Genomic DNA, 16,168 nt, shown 5'->3' on the forward strand with positions numbered 1-16,168 from the left:
GGGAAGGCCTGTGTCTCCCTCAACAAGATTTGCCCGCATGTACATGTGATGTCTTCTGATTCTTTAATAGATTAAATGTTTTAATTTTTTAATTAAAGTGTTTCAGGTGTCTTCCTTCACAAACAAATAACACGTCCTGACACCTTCTATGCAGTTTGTTCACAGACTGTGACTCACTGCATACTTTCCATACTATATTCATTGAGCTGCTATACCCAGGCTTCAGGCTAGGAGAGGTAGATTTTAAATGAATTCTGTGCCAACCAGAAGCCCCTTGAATATTGATTTTCACTGCAGATAATGATAAAACACATACACAGAGTATACTAAAGAAATTCCTATCAAGAAAGTTTTCTTAACAAGTAGTTTTGTAGCAGAATTCTCTCAAGGGGATGTTTTGTGTTGTGTGTTCAAAACCTCTTATTCTTGCAAGGCCACATCTTTGTATCCACATCTAGCTAGTGATGGTTCATAAATCATGAGTTTCACCTTCAGGCACACTTTGCTCTTTACAATGGCATAACTACATGTCACACTGATCTCACATCTTACTGGTCACCAAACAGAGGAAAGCCATCTTTGTTTTTCTTCCTCTTCTATTTATACGACTTAAGACTTTAGAGCTATTATCTTACACCCCAGCTGGAAGTGTAAAAACAGACTGCCAGCTGAACTGTTTCCTGATATCACTTACAGATACAATTACAGATCTCAACTTATTATGTGTATAAAGCGCACCTGTCCACAGAATCAATTTCTTCCATTTCAACCTCTCCACCACCAGAGACCAGAGAGCTGTCAAAGGACATCAGGGACAAGATTGTAGGCCTGCACAGGGCCGGTACGGGCTACAAGACCATCAGTAAGAAGCTTGGTGAGAAGGTGACAGCTGTTGGTGAGATTATTCAGAAATGGAAGAAACATAAAATGACCTTCAATTCAATTTTTGCACCATATCACAACAAGCAGCCGTCTCAAGGCAGTTTATATCATAAAGTAAAAACCATACAATAATTACAGAGATCACCCTCGGCCTGGAGCTCCATGCAAGATCTTGCCTCATGGGGTGAGGATGATCCTGAGAAAAGTGGTGGATCAGCCCAACACATGTCAGTGATCTGAAGGCAGTTGAGACCGCAGTCACCAAGAACACCACTGGTAACACACTACGCTGTAATGGACCGAAATCTTGCAGCACCAGCAAGGTCCCCCTGCTCAGGAGGCACATGTACAGGCCTGTCTTAAGTTTGCCAGTGAACATCTAAATGATTGAGAGAAGGCTTGGGAGAAAGTCCTGTGGTCAGATAAAACCAAGACTGAGCTCTTTGGCATTGCATCAACACTATCCCCGCAATCGAGCACAGATAATCCTACATTATGGTAGGATTTCTTGACGTCAGCTGATGGTACCTCTGTTGATGGTACATCCCATGCAGGGGCTTGGAATTCCACGATAGTTCCTCATCACCATTTGTCTTCAGCTGTCTGAGGCACTCTTGAAACAGCTCATCTTGGGGGCGGCCATCTTCCTGTGGCCAGCTGAATTGTTCCAGCGGGGTACCTGATGACTGGTAGGGCATATTGTACTGATGACTTGGATCTTATTCCTATCATTCAGCTGGCCTCTCAGCACTTGTCCTCGCTTCTGTTTGGCTGTGGTTCCCATAGGCCTGTGAGATACCCAGGTACTTGTAGCTGTCCTGGTCCAAACGACATCCCAATGTCCTCGCTGTAGATCCTGGTGAGGTGGTTGATGTCTCGCTCACTCCTGACACACAGCTTGATGTCACCCATTGGTCACACCACTCCTGAGTCTATATCCATATCCACTCTTAGTGATGATCTGGTTCAGAGGATTGAGGACAATGCAGAACAGCAGTGGGGACAGTGCTCTATTAACCATGAAAGTAGACATTTAATATTGTAACAAAATAAATTAGATTAGGCTTATAGTATATGCTCTTGTTTATTCAGCTTATGATAAAGAAAATAAAACATTTTATCCAGAAATATTTTTTTAAATGAAAAACAGACAACAAATAACACTTTTTAAAAATCTTAATATTTATTTTGTGTAATAAACTGTTTTTATGTGAATTAATGTTTTAATGCTTTTGTGATGGCTCACGGGATCTGGATTATTGAGTGACAGTGTTGAGAAAATATATTAGAAGCATGTGAAGCCAAACTGTGTAATAAATAAATGGTCACAACGATCACACTGCAATCTGTAGTCACTTTTCAACAATATAGGCAACTGTAGATTTAAAAAAAAAAAAAAAAGCATAACTCACTCATGTTAAAAATGACCATTTAACTGTGCTGTGTAACTGTAGAAGCAAGAAAACCTGACACCACTTCCAAAATATGAATCAAAAACTGTTAAAGAAATGTGCTTTGTCCACAATCATTAAAAAAAAGGGGATTTGTTATATATAAATCAGTCCATTTCCAATGATTACATCCTTCCAGTTCAAACTCCATTCACAAATCTTCTTTTTTTGCGGCACAGGTCGTTCCTGTGGCTCAGCGGTCTGCAGTCGCTCTCGCTGGAGGAAAGAAAAAATGTTGCATCATCAGTCGTTTTACCGATCATCCACAACATCAAAACCACGGACAGGTTTTAAACAACGATAAACACTCACAGAACTATGAAGAAAGTTTAAACACAGAACCTTTTTTCCTCCTTTATTCCACAAAGATAGAAAATACATCCCTTCTAACAGCTGATGGATACGTGGAGAACCCCTGAGTCAGCTACAATTTGCTTTATTTTGAACTTAAAACCAAACAAAAGTTGTTTTTTAATAAAACTGTTTGATGCAGGTCAAACAGTTCAATCGATTGCTTTTATATAACACACAAACACACACACCTTTACCAAACCACCACTTGAATCAAGAAGGCCACAATGTTTAGCCAAAGAAGCATCTCCAGAATCTGGGGCAGGTTTCACAAAGTCCGATTTTGACAAAGGATCAGACCTAACTCATTAACGTACTGTATGTGTCTGTTGCACAAATTTGTTTAGCCGTCTTAAGACTGACTTCCTTTGAATTTCCAGTGAACTGCTGGCTTCCCTTCACTGCAGCAGAGAACTCACGCGTCTCACTTAAGAGGAGGATTCAGCCAAGAAAGTTACAATAAATTATAAATCACTTCTAAATTATGAGACATGTTTTGTCAGCAGCTGTTAAAGAGAAATGCAATCTCCAAGTTCATCAAGGGTATGGTGGGGGGATTTTTTAAAGCTTAAAATAGGTCATTTTATTTTTGTGATTGGACCAATTTTACTACATTAGTCAAAAATGTCTGTGTGAAACCTGCTCCTGGGGCTCTTTATCACCCAGAAACAAAGAAACCTGGACTGTCCACAGATGTTTCAGGGGCTCGATGCAAAATGTAGAAAAAACCAAACACCTTTTGTCACCAATCTGTGCACATTCCTTACCCTGACAAAACAACATATACTCAGACATACACACAATAAATTCACACATGAATTAGAGGTCAGGGCAGGTGTACCTGGACCAGACATGCTCACCAGCTCTCCAGCCACTCAGTCCCTACACACCAGGGACAATGAAGGAAAAAAAAAATCACATGTTGCCAAACTGAGATGTCAATCTAAGATCTTTCCTGCTAAAAGTATACAGCTGCCAAAGCAGCATGGAAACCATTAGTAAAAATAAGAACCGATTCTGGCAACATTCATTTTAACCGTGGCAGCCACAAACAAAAATTTCAAGGTGTTTTGTAATTTCTATGAGAATTGACAGTTTGGCAAAAAAAGGACATTCTGGTTGGTCTTTATTTTGCAGTGGTCTTATTTAAGGGCTGACGTGCTTTACTATCAAAAATTAAAAAGGTATTTAAAATTGCAGTGTGTTAAAGAAGGCTCGGGAGAGCAGTGATGTAAACCGTTTGGTCTGTATGTTTGTCTGACTGACCTGCAACAAGTTTGCTCTTGCGTGATGCCTCTGAAGCCAGCGCATGGGAAACGGTCATGATCCTCTCCTGCTGCTGTAGAGCTGAATCCAGCTCACTGAAGTCCAGCGGTGCAGATGGCTGAATGTTCTGCTTACTGATGAAAGGACACAAACATGACTGACCATAAAGCAGTCATCTGAACTGCACACTTGAACTAAGAAGCCTTGTGGCCCTGTGGTTATGGGAGGAGGTAAGTGGTGCATTTACAGTCCTTAACTTCCCCTTTAAATAAGTGCAATGATGGTGGGATTATTATTAAGATGTGTTAATGTAACTGATGTATTACCACTGAGGCCTTATTTCCCACCTGATATACACCCAGAACTCACTTTAAGGGCAGAAACACTTTATTTTACCTCTAAATCCCATCCCTTTGTATAATATCATTTTGAGCACCATCTACCTGGATTTGGCCAGAAGGTTCTTGATTCGCTCAGCCCGACGGGTTCGTTCCTCCAGCTCCTCTGGACTAAGAGGCTCATCACTATCAGAGTCAATGTAGCGTTCAGGGATGATCACCTTTTCTGGTTTAGACAGCTGCGTGTTGGACATACAGTTAGTCATACACAGCAGTCTACAGTTGAAAAGAGTCCGTGTTCTTGTTGGTCATAAAAACAGATATTAAAAAATGAGAAACGGATGGATTTTCATTTCATACTCCAAACTGCTATCAAGGCAACTCAAGGCTCTACATACAAAGCTCTCACTTTGATTTGATGCTGGTGTATGTTTTGATTTCAAAGGAAAAGATATATAATTCGTTGTACATTATATGGATTTGAAGTATGAAATGAAAATAAAATAACCATCTGTTTTTCTTTTTTTTTTTAATATGATTTTTTCCAACTTAATTTTCTTTTCCATGTAAAATCACAACAAAAATCATGTCCAGAGACTTTAAGGACAAAGACTTACAAAGAAATAGAAAGAACCCTCTGTATCAAAATGTCTGTGTTTCTGAGGATGACTGCTAGCTAGAGTCATGTGTGCCCACCTCTCGGCTGATGTCCAGGTCATAGTCAAGTGGCTCCACATCCACCTCTCTTATGCGTGTAGCTGTTGCCAGCACCCACTCATCTGAGTGGATCCTTCCCCTCTCTCTGACTGAATTCCAGCCTTCATCGCTTTGACCTTCTGCTACAGGTCGCTCCTCTTGCCAGTCAAACACCTGCAAGGGGGAGGAGCCAGAATTACAAAGCTTGCCAGACTGTGAGGGGAAAAAAAAAATAAAAGTATCCTCTATCATTATTAGATGCAAGTCCTTGAGTTAAAGAACAGCCTTGCATGTTAAATATTAACACCATTATTATCAGAACTACAAATGAAGCAGATTTGATGTACACAAAGTCTTTATAAAAAATGCTACAAAGTCAGATTTCCTGGAATAACGGCAAGATTAAAGTTAAAGCATCAACAGCTGATGTACTGCACATGTTAGAAGCTAAAGCACTTCATTTTTTTTTAGGCTGTAGTGTTTTTTTTTTTGTTTTGTTTTTTCACAGATGAAGGTATTAGTAAATAAGTAATTAAACTGATAGTAAATTAATTAGCAACCAATAATAAAATAACTGGGTAGTTGAAACATATTTTTAAGCAAAATTGCAACATTTGCTGGTTCCACAAAAAAAAAAAAAAAAAAATACTTCCTACAATATTTTGTAGCATAATGCTGGCTACACAAAAACACCTTAAATTCTCTGGGTACATAATATGGTGTTGCTGCAGCGTGTCATGGCTCAGATAGAGGGAGACAAATGTATATGTATCACTCATGCGTAACCAGGAATAATTACAGCAAGATTAACCTTAGCACTGTAACCACAAACAACTACAAGACAGTCAAATGATTGGTATGTGTTTCTGGATCTGCCCTTTCTTCTGTCAGTCTGTGTGTGTGTGTGTGTGTGTGTGTGTGTGTGTGGTGAGGGGTACTTGAGAGTAATCATCCAAGGAGCATCAAAGCCATGCATGCATCCTTCCCACTCCAGTAGCCTGCAGCAGGGTCTGATCTGCTGGTGCTTTCACATGCTCTGAGAAACACTGCATCCCATGCCTTGTTGTGCTCAGGAGAATCAATCGCACACAGAAGGACAGAGATAAAAAGAGAAGACCATGCAGGCACAGATTCATCAAACCCCCACCGGATTAGGAAGAACACAGCCAAGAAGAGGTTCAGAAGCAAGAAACTCTTTATTGTCAAGTGCAAATCTCTACATGATAGAAAAGAAAAGGGAAAAGAGTTGTGCGTTGCTTCTCAATTACACAGAATTAGGTGGCGATTAGCAGTTGACTTCTTTAAGTTCTCTACTATATTTCTACTCTCCAGCTGAGCATTCTTGTGTTTCTACTTCTCTCTTTGATCTGACAGGCTTTATGTAGCTGTGAAAAGATAAAAACCATATGGCAGAAAAGCTTTTGGGGTGAATATTTGACTGAAAACAAGGAGTGGACAGCTGCGCCATTTGAAGAAATAACTATAGAAAAACAGGGACGATGACTTTAACTATCTTCTACTGCAAGTATTATCTGATCCACCTGTTAACAGGAAACGTGTCAACAATACATCAAGTAAAAATGACCAGTCTTTAATACATCTTTGCAAATTAACTGTAAAGCCAATCTTCTTTTTTTTCCTCTTAAAGATATTAATGCCTCAGACCACTAAAGTCAAACTGTACCTCACACAAAGCAAACACCCACATAATCTTTACACACAGATCTTCCATGACAAAGATGTCCACTTCTTGTTTACACTTATTTTTTAAAATTTTTTATTGCATTTCAGTCCAGTTGCTCGATCCTGTCATGTATAATTATGATTTATAAAAGAATACAACACAGGCCAGCTTTCTTCTCCAACTGTAAATATGTTAGTGTAATTATGAAACACAGTCAAAAGCTAACTATGTAGTCCACACAAAATAAATAAAAATTCAAATGGTGTAAACATGTTTAATGCTGGTGGAGTACATAAAAATAAAATATGCTCTGTCATCATCATTATTAATTGCTATTATTATTATTATTTGCACTGTAATGGGTGAAAAGGATTAGCAGACGGTGATAAGCTATGTATTGCTCACTGTTATAGGAAAATTTGCTCTCAAGGATTTATGAGAAATGTTGGTTTACAGGCAGCTCTCACAGCTGTGTGGTTAAACATTTGGTTAGTCTGCCATCATAATACCAATACGGCAGTTATCGTATGTCATGTTACCTTACTGGAAGACTTTGACATTTTAAACTTCCCTATATTTTTTCCACCCAAGCACATTAGCATTGCTAGCATTCCTCACTGAGACCAAAGGGGCACAGCTAGCTGTAAGCTAGATTTAATATAAATCTCAAATGTCAAAGTTTTCCTTTAGGGATTAAAACTAGCAGTGTCCCCACATCTTCCTGACTAAATTCTGCTATTGCACATAAAAGTAGCGCTTGCATCGTTTCTATGATTCTGAAGTGGGGACGCATGCTTTGAACACACCATGATTAGCTCAAACGCTGATTAAGGAGGTACATTTGGAACAAAGGCAAAAAAGATCATCAACATAACAAGGCACTTGGATTTCGATTGAAGAAAAGTAAGCAGGGAGGTGAGACCATGATATTCTTTTTGTGCCACTAGCATTGCATCTTTCTTCATTTTATCAACCTGAAAATTTATATTTTCTTTTTCCAACATTTTCCTCGTTCCTTTATATTCTCTAAATACCAAATCTCTACAAAATATAACTGTACAGCTGTATACTGAAAATAGCACTCAGTAAATAAATAAAAGTGTACAAGTACACAGTATGTAGATGTACATAAATGGATTCTTCTCTCTACTTTGTGGTGACTAAAACGGAGAAAGGAAGGCAGACTGATGCCTTCAGCTCACTCCTCTTCTCAATGGATTTACATTCAGAATTGTGTCAGTGAGGTCCCACCAGGGAGCAGTGGTAATACGGTTCACCTGAACCCCTGAACCTTTAAAAAATAAAATAAAATAGACAGGGTGCCTCTTTTTCCTGGTCTGAATCTAGCCAAGCATCCCCTGTTCTCCTTTTGTCTCCCATTATTCTTAAATTATTAACCAAGCTATCTAGCTGTAGTCAGTCCCGCCCTTTAGCTTGTTAGTGTTTTTGGCTACTATCAATGGCTAGTGGTTACACAAGGCAGGCAGTGCTAGTGTGTTAGCATTTCCACTAGTATATTATGTGGCTGGGGGCTGGAGGGTGGCATAGCAGCTCTGGTGGTGGAGGTGGTGCTCCCTGTGCCTGCTGCTGCTGCGGTGGGGTTGGGGGTAACGTACGGAGGCTGGAGTATCGGAGGCGCTTGAGGGCAGCCTTGAGGAGGATGATGAGCGTTGGGTGGTGACACTGGAGGCGGAAAGGCCTGTGCAGGAACGCTCGCCCTGGCTGAGGTTCCTCTTACGCTCCCGAACCAACGCTTTCTGGTGGCGCTTCATTCGTTCCAGCTGCTCCTCCGCAGTCATTCGGCCTCGGGGTTGGCTGCTTGGGGGCTGCAGGACATCGGAAGGTGATGACAAGCACTCCAAGGCACTCTTAGGTCTCTCCTAGGGAGTCAAGAAAAGAGTAAAGACAGGGAAAAGTAGAACACGGGAGGCTTTGGTATGAAATGGGGATGGATGGTTAGTGCCTGAAGAGAATAAGTCTGATCCCAGAACTGCCATCCTGTGACACTCAATTTCCATCTTCATTCAGACATTATGTCCACCCTAACAATTTCCACTGGGGAGAGGATTCAGTTTACCCTAACCCGTCATTAGAGATCAGCTATCCACCTCACTCTAAAGTATTTGGATGCACAGCCATGCCAACATAGTGTTTTTGTCGAGATTTTAAGAGGGAAGCAAAGTAAACACCTAATGTCAATACCCACGTCTGGCAGGTGCTGAAAAGGAGCAAGCACTGGCTATTTAAAATACCCCGTTACAGCTTGGCAGTGGTTTCAGTCCCACCCATAGTGGTGACTGGCTAATCATTAGTCCCCCAATGGTGCTAATTGGACCTAATCAAGAAACCTCTTTTTCCTGTCACACTGCCAAATCTATCAGTTAAACTGGACCCAGCCAATAAGACGAGATCAAAAGGGGCAGAAAACAAAATAGGACACAAGAGCAAACAGAACAGTAAAATAGCAACAGATTTAAAAAAATAAAAATAAACTTTCAGAACTAAAACTCAATTTGCCTGGATACAAAGACTATCTGCTGCTATTGCTCACACAGACGGGTCTGCAAACCTCATGTCTAAATTGTGAGGAGGTTGTGTTTATTGCATGGTGGATATGGCAGATTTTTCAGTGGTGTCAGCTTTACACATTAAACACAAACATGTCAAAAAACAGGACTCATAACAAAACCAGGCGTGTAGAAACAAACACACCCGGAGTTTCTCCAGCTCATTGTCTTCACTCACCTTTGCTGCAGAGCTCCCGGGTCCTCTCCTCAGGGTGACATAGGATGAGATGGAGCTGGACTGGTTCTGTCGAGATGAGGAGCCCGACAGACCTAACGACAGCAACAACGGGACAAAAATCAGCACGGCTTGGATCAGTTTGCACAAATCTGAAAATTCACTCGGTGAAAACGCAAAAATAGAGATCTCATATGGAATATGTACTAAGAATATGGACTTTGTATAAACAAATAAAAAATTGTTAAATGCCTTGTTGTATGAGGGGTCAGGTGTTATAATATTATCAAGGTGTCAGCATTAAATAATACTTTTATGTAATTGCTAAATTTAAAAAATATTTACAAAATCAGATTCTTTATATTAAAAAAAAAAAAAATCACATTTTGGATTTAAGAAATTTTAATTAAAATCCAGATGATCATCCACTTTCAAACACTGGGCTCCTCTAAGTGGTGATAATTCTACAACTGAAGGAAGGTTTATTAGAAAAGTGCTCAATAAGTACCAGTTCATTTACCATTTAATAAGCAAATTTTACAAATTTTAATTGATGAATACTCTAAAGAGACTTCATCTGAATTTCTAATTAATAGAAGTATTTTCCTACACACATTTTCTCTTTTAATCCTCTTATGCATTTATTTAATGCTTGCAGACAGTGCAGTCTCTTAATGCCTCCATCTTTTACAACGCAATCCCATCATAATACACGTCTATTCTGCATTTTTAAATACTAACTCAGTATGTATCCAGGATTTACATGGAATTTAAAATATGCTGTAGCAGGACTGCACAAAGCTGCTGGGGAATCACTGGCTGCAATCAAATGGTGTAATCAAGGTTAACAGGAAACATTTTCCAGTCAGTATATTTCATTTAATTCAATTCAGTTCAATTTTATTTATATAGTGCCAAATCACAACAAACAGTTACCTCAAGGCGCTTTATATAGTAAAGTGAAGACCCTACAATAATTACAGAGAAAACCCAACAAGCACTTGGCGACAGTGGGAAGGAAAAACTGCCCTTTAACAGGAAGAAACCTCAGGCTCAGGAAGGGGTGAGGAGAAAGGACAAAACACATGCTGTACATTTACATGTTACTTTTCAGATACCTTTACTTGAGAAATACTGATAGTCAGTGTCAGACCCCATGTTGTGGTGGTTCACTCCTGGCAGCTCTGGTTCACTCAGGTATGAACGCAAGTCAGCCTGAAACCAGGAAAAATTAAACAGGAAGTTGGACTGGATAGATTTCTTTTATAGGGAATAAATATTACATATTATTACATGAAATATTTAACTGACCCTACTGCAAAGAGCACCCACACACACAGAGCAAACAAAACAACAGGGAGTAAATGGTAGCATACCTTACAGTCCCCATTAACAACATACTGCCCACTTTCCCTGTCCCTCTTCCTCTCATCTGACTGGCGTTTCAGCCCACGCACTGAAGTATGGCGGATAACTGAGGCCTCTTTGGGGAGGGGCGGAACCACAGGTGGTGTATCCTCGTAGTCGTAGAGGCGAGGCAGTGGTGGCCTTGGTGGGGCGCTCTCCTCGGCCTGTGCAGCAACCAGGCCAATTCACATTTACTTCTATTTTAAAGTACTTCTATTTTGCCAGTGACTATTATTTTGGTTAAGGTTGCTCAAGCAGAAAGAGAATAAATCCAGCAACTTTGTGAAAGTTAACATTCAGCTGACTGAAGTTTTTGCAAGAAGAACTGTGACACTCACCCACTTTGGCACAGTGCTGTGAGGCAAAGTATAAGAGTGGATGTTGGGGATGGAGCTGCGAGGAGGAGGCTGGATCTCTGCACTGGGGGAAGGCACTGCTGGTTCTGACACCGAAGGCACTAATTTCCTCTCTGGTGGGGTGTGTGAAATCAAATTTTAGCTTTTAAATGCAAGACATTTTTTAAGATTTACACTCAGAAATGGGGAGAATTTCTTATCAATTTACACTGAGAAGGAGTAAAAGAAATGTATTTTCAATCCAAGTTTGGCTGGAGAGTACTCATGAATCTACTCCAGAGGTGCGTGAGGAGTGAAACCACATAGATATACTCAATGCACAAAATATAAAATACATTTCAAACATTAAGACCATGTGAGTGCTGTGACATTTTTCCTACTATTCTCAGCTGTACAGTGCACTGGTAGGATGTGCCAAATTCAGATTAAGATCTTTAAGAATGAGTGAGGGCCTTTATTGGATCTTAACGACTCTGTTCCTAACTGGTTATCGTTATCAGTTGCTGCATTTAATGGTCTGGTTTCTTTGGTCTACCTGGGTTCTGGACAGAGTCGATGGTAATCTTGTAGTTGGCTTTGCTGGCACTCAGTCCGGCCATCACATCTTCAATCCTCCACAGCTCGCGCTTCATCTCAGCTTTCTCTTGCTGCATAGAAACATGGAGATGAAATCAATACAGGAAATCAGATTTCAGTTATCTGATATTTGGTGTGGTTTCATTTGGTTTTCAACGTCACCTTGGAACCATTTACAACATCAGGCCTGTAACTGTCATCAGGTGAATGTTTTTGTTTTGTTTTTTTTTAAAAAGGATAATGTTTTTCGAGAATGAAACTTTTTTTTTTTCTTTCCCCTCCGTAATTTTGATCTGTGCACCAACACACTGGACTTGAAATGAAACAATTGAGGTGTGTGTGTTAGTGCAGACTTGCAGTCTCTAATGCGAAAATGTGCAAAACCACTGAATGTTGCATTGATATGTTTCTGTTTTTGAGTGTTAACCAGTCATACAGCCATCTCCTCAAGAGCTCGTGGGGTTTTTCTTTACCAAGGAAAATGTTCTGCTATCATCCACTTTGGTTCTCGTCTGGGATTTTCCAGCTCTTTTAGTGGTGTTGTGTTTGTTTCTTTCCTTTTAAGAATGTACCAAACTGTTGAATTCTGCTCTCCCTGAGAGGTCTCTTGACCGAATAATGCCCTCTTCTACTTGCATCAACAACTCTCTAGACCACAATTGACCTATTGATTGATACTAAGAAGAAAATCCAATTTGAGTACTTGCAATCGGCTCCAGACTATTAAAGAGGACACACCTGGATGAAACTGCATGTTCTTCAGTTGCTCACTTACATTTGAGCATATGAAAACTACGTAGAAATAGCTGCAATTCCAAAGTGGGTGATTCAGTGTTTCTATTATATTCTGAAGCTGAAAGTCTGCACTTGAATAATATACTGATGGCTGCATATTGCATTGACTATGGTGATGTAGAGAGACAATCTTAAATTCAATCTGATATTTAGTTAATAAAAATTCCAATTGTCTGGAAAGACAAAATGAATAGAGTGAGAAAAAAAAACATAAGTACAATATAAAATCCAGACTATGAATAAACTGTTTCAACTGAAAATGCAAAGCTAGTTTGGCTCTGCTCTGACATGCAGTAACAGGCTTTACCTGAGTGGAGGCGCTGTGGTTCATTTGTGCCTGCAGTGCTAACCTCAACTGCTCTACTGAATTTTCAAGCCTGTTGTACTCCTCCCAGGCATGTGCCATCTCCTGCATTAAACAAACATACAAAAAGCCTTTTAATACATAGTATTAATACCAGGTTCAGGTTCCTTTATTTTATCTGTGCCTGTAGGTAGATTTGGTCTGCAGTAGATGAGTCATCCATCCCCAGACGCACATTTAAAAAAAAAAAACAAAAAAAAAACGCAGTCAACAGAGTAGCACATTACAACATAATGAATAAATAAATAAATAATTACTCAGAAACATTTATAAATATATAAATTAAACACACACACACACACACACAAACTCAATTCTAGTCACGGTGCAGACACACACTCTTAAACATATGGCACAAAATCACAAGCATCTGTATGCATTGAACCACATGCGTTCCTAGAAACACAGATACCGTGGAAACGCGGGATATTTGTGCCCTGATGGTCACCAGATCTTCCTGCAGCAGCCTCTGCTGGTAGGCGATTTTGTGGGCATGGGCTGGCTGTTCCTGGTACTGCTCCATCTGCTGATGGGACACATCTAGTACGCTCTCCAGCTTGTCCTGAAAGGGTAAGATTTGGATGAGCATGAGAACAGAGAACAACCAACCCCTGGTTTGTTTGTAGAATATTGCTTGATACATAAGAAGGTAAGATTCAGCAGATAAATATTTTAAAATACCTCCAGAGGGCAGCATGCTTCCACAGAGTTGCCATAAGATAACATCTGACTTAACACTAACCTAGATCCTTGAGCTGTATGTGGTCAGGATTTTCTTCCAAACCCTATGGTATCAACATTCTTTTGCAATTCACTTTTTATTGTATTCAGAATCTCCTGAGGAATGTGTGCTTGGTGATTTCACCTGGGGTTGTAACAGTGAAAGCTGAGTGAAATCAAGAGTCTGAGAAATCAGTATAGCTGTCTCTGCTTCAGCAGACTTTTCCTAATATTACACAGTGAACGTTAAGAAAACCAGTTTTGACGCTGTGGGTCTGATGTGTGCTGCCACATATTGATAGCTGCATCATTCTTAGTTATCAAAATTCAATGTATCTTAACTGATTATAGAATGGGGCACCATCGTGTAATATTTCTTTGACTTATCAGACTGGATGTAAAGTGTTACAAAATTCTAAGTCAGACTGATTCACCTGACTGACTTCAGCAGTCTTTGTAATTATCAGTGTGTACCTTGTCGTCCTTCAGGGAGCTGATCCTCACCTCCAGATCCTTTAGGATCTTGTCCTGTTCACATAACCGACTCAACTTAACCTGCAGATGGAGACAAAGAGTTGAGTAGGCAGGGATGGGGATGGAGGGGGTGCTTTGTACACTCTCACAGATAAAACATCTCTCAAGTGCTCAACAAAAGTGTGTGCACGCACACACGCACGCGTGTGTGTGTGCCTTGACCTCTGGTAATTAAGTGGCTCATTTACTTAATTACAACTTCCTCTTATCTCTGCAGGTGCAGTTAAAAAGTTCAAAAACATGTATCTGTGTGTGTGTGTGTGTGTGTGTGTGTGTGTGTGTGTGTGTGAGAGAGAGAGAGTATGTAGAGTAACGTGTGAGCACACATACTTATGCATATGTACGTCCTTTTTACTGCATACAGGTTGTGCAGACATGAGATTCACAGCCCCACAACTCCCCTGCCTTGTTCTGGTGTACTTAAAATTACTGTGAGTGATTCAATTAAACAAAGTGGGTGCAACCCACCTGACATGTTTAATTACAGTGTCAGAGTCTCAGAGCCTTGTTAATTAATCTCTGATTGAACTGAAAGCAAAGGTGGAATCGCTTCATCATCCTGCTTTAAAACAGCATCACAACATGCATGTAATAAGGTTGGAACTGAAAAGCTTAATGTGAACAGAGCACGCACACGCACACGCACACACACACACACACACACACACACACACAGTACCAGTCAAAAGATTGGACACATTTACCCATTCGTACGAATGGGTAAATGTGTCCAATGGGTAAACACTAGTTTTTATATTCCACTGAATTATTAATCTACATGTTGTCTCCATGGTGATGTTGTTGTTGGAGCTACTCAAATATTCATTGCAGACAATGCGCTCATAAATTTTAAATAAACAGTTTGTGTGAAGCAAATCGTGAGAAATATTTTCATAAGAGAAAACAAAGACTGTTTGAAAAGCTGCAGGGAATTATCAGCCTGAAAGGCTCATGGCATTTACCTATTAACATTCTCTGCAAGATGTTTTCTCCTTAAAGCTAAGTGTCCACCCACGCTTTTTCCACAGCATCCATATTTTGTTTTTCCTGAATTACCTTCGCTTTTCTCCCAACTGAACCATGACAATCAGAAACTAGAATTCAGTCTTCATTCGATTGAAGGGCAGACAACAAAGAACCAGAGCGTTTGATTGTTTCAAATATTATATAAAAACACTAAACCCGTTCATGAATACTCTGAATATGCATCAAACAGAAAAATCATTGTATGTACATGCGTGTTTTTCTATTCACGTAAATGCAGTATGCAATGGAAACAACAAAAAAATATCCCACTCTGAAATGTCAACAAATTCTTTGAAATAAGATCAAGAAATAAACATTTTCAGAGCCAACTGAACATTTAAAAGGTTCTCAAGACATCAAAGTAACAATTGAATATAGCCAAAAATATAACCTCATCGCAGTTTCTAAAGTGTATTTTTCATTTTTTCCAGCGCAGTCCAGATCTTTAAACAAATAAAACAAAAAAAATAATACGCTCGTACTTACATCCACATCACTTTCTGCAACCTTGACAGGCTTTCCTGACTCCTTCAGTGCCTGACTTCCAGCTACCTGGAAATTCAAAATTAATATTAAAGACATTAGTGCTGTGGTTAAAAAACAAACAAAACAAACAAACAAAGGTGTATGACTCCACGGTATAGTACACCTGTGCTGAAATAAGGGAAATGCAAAACACAGAGACCAGCTACAAACTATTATGGGCTAAGACAGGCCATCTATGACACATTCCCTTAGCCATGTGTACATAACAGTATGAGAGTTTTGCCACACAAAATCAGCTCTTGCCATGAACAACACAATGGCTATGGAGACTTTGAAGCTCTGCACAAAATGACTTATCTGTTTTCACCTCCTTTTTTTTTTTTTTTTTTTTTTTTGGAAGTGGAAAGCAGATGTTTGAGGAACGCACCACGGAGCTGAACTCAGGTGCCCACTGTGAGGTTTACTAGTATTACACTTGCTAGCTTTAAAAATAT

At 39.7% G+C, this 16,168-nt stretch overlaps 1 protein-coding gene across 3 annotated transcripts in view; it reads right to left on the bottom strand.

Moving 5' to 3' along the window:
* Positions 1-1,989: 1,989 nt before the first annotated feature.
* Positions 1,990-16,168, bottom strand: part of LOC115781525 (pleckstrin homology domain-containing family A member 7-like) — a 129,071-nt gene continuing 114,892 nt past the window's right edge. The window contains exons 14-28 of one of the 3 annotated variants that reach the window (XM_030731210.1): positions 15,675-15,740; positions 14,103-14,183; positions 13,321-13,470; positions 12,852-12,953; positions 11,709-11,820; positions 11,156-11,286; positions 10,787-10,981; positions 10,529-10,625; positions 9,414-9,505; positions 8,285-8,548; positions 4,985-5,158; positions 4,394-4,527; positions 3,951-4,084; positions 3,526-3,566; positions 1,990-2,549 (exon numbers count right to left, since the gene is read on the bottom strand). In XM_030731210.1, the coding sequence (XP_030587070.1) occupies positions 3,541-3,566; positions 3,951-4,084; positions 4,394-4,527; positions 4,985-5,158; positions 8,285-8,548; positions 9,414-9,505; positions 10,529-10,625; positions 10,787-10,981; positions 11,156-11,286; positions 11,709-11,820; positions 12,852-12,953; positions 13,321-13,470; positions 14,103-14,183; positions 15,675-15,740 (1,758 nt within the window). In that variant the 3' untranslated portion in view covers positions 1,990-2,549; positions 3,526-3,540. The remainder of the gene's footprint in view (positions 2,550-3,525; positions 3,567-3,950; positions 4,085-4,393; positions 4,528-4,984; positions 5,159-8,284; positions 8,549-9,413; positions 9,506-10,528; positions 10,626-10,786; positions 10,982-11,155; positions 11,287-11,708; positions 11,821-12,851; positions 12,954-13,320; positions 13,471-14,102; positions 14,184-15,674; positions 15,741-16,168) is intronic. The other 2 variants (XM_030731207.1, XM_030731208.1) reach the window with 2 other exon arrangements.

The sequence above is a fragment of the Archocentrus centrarchus genome, chromosome 6 (genome assembly GCF_007364275.1).
Source record: "Archocentrus centrarchus isolate MPI-CPG fArcCen1 chromosome 6, fArcCen1, whole genome shotgun sequence".
Classification (NCBI taxonomy): domain Eukaryota; kingdom Metazoa; phylum Chordata; class Actinopteri; order Cichliformes; family Cichlidae; genus Archocentrus; species Archocentrus centrarchus.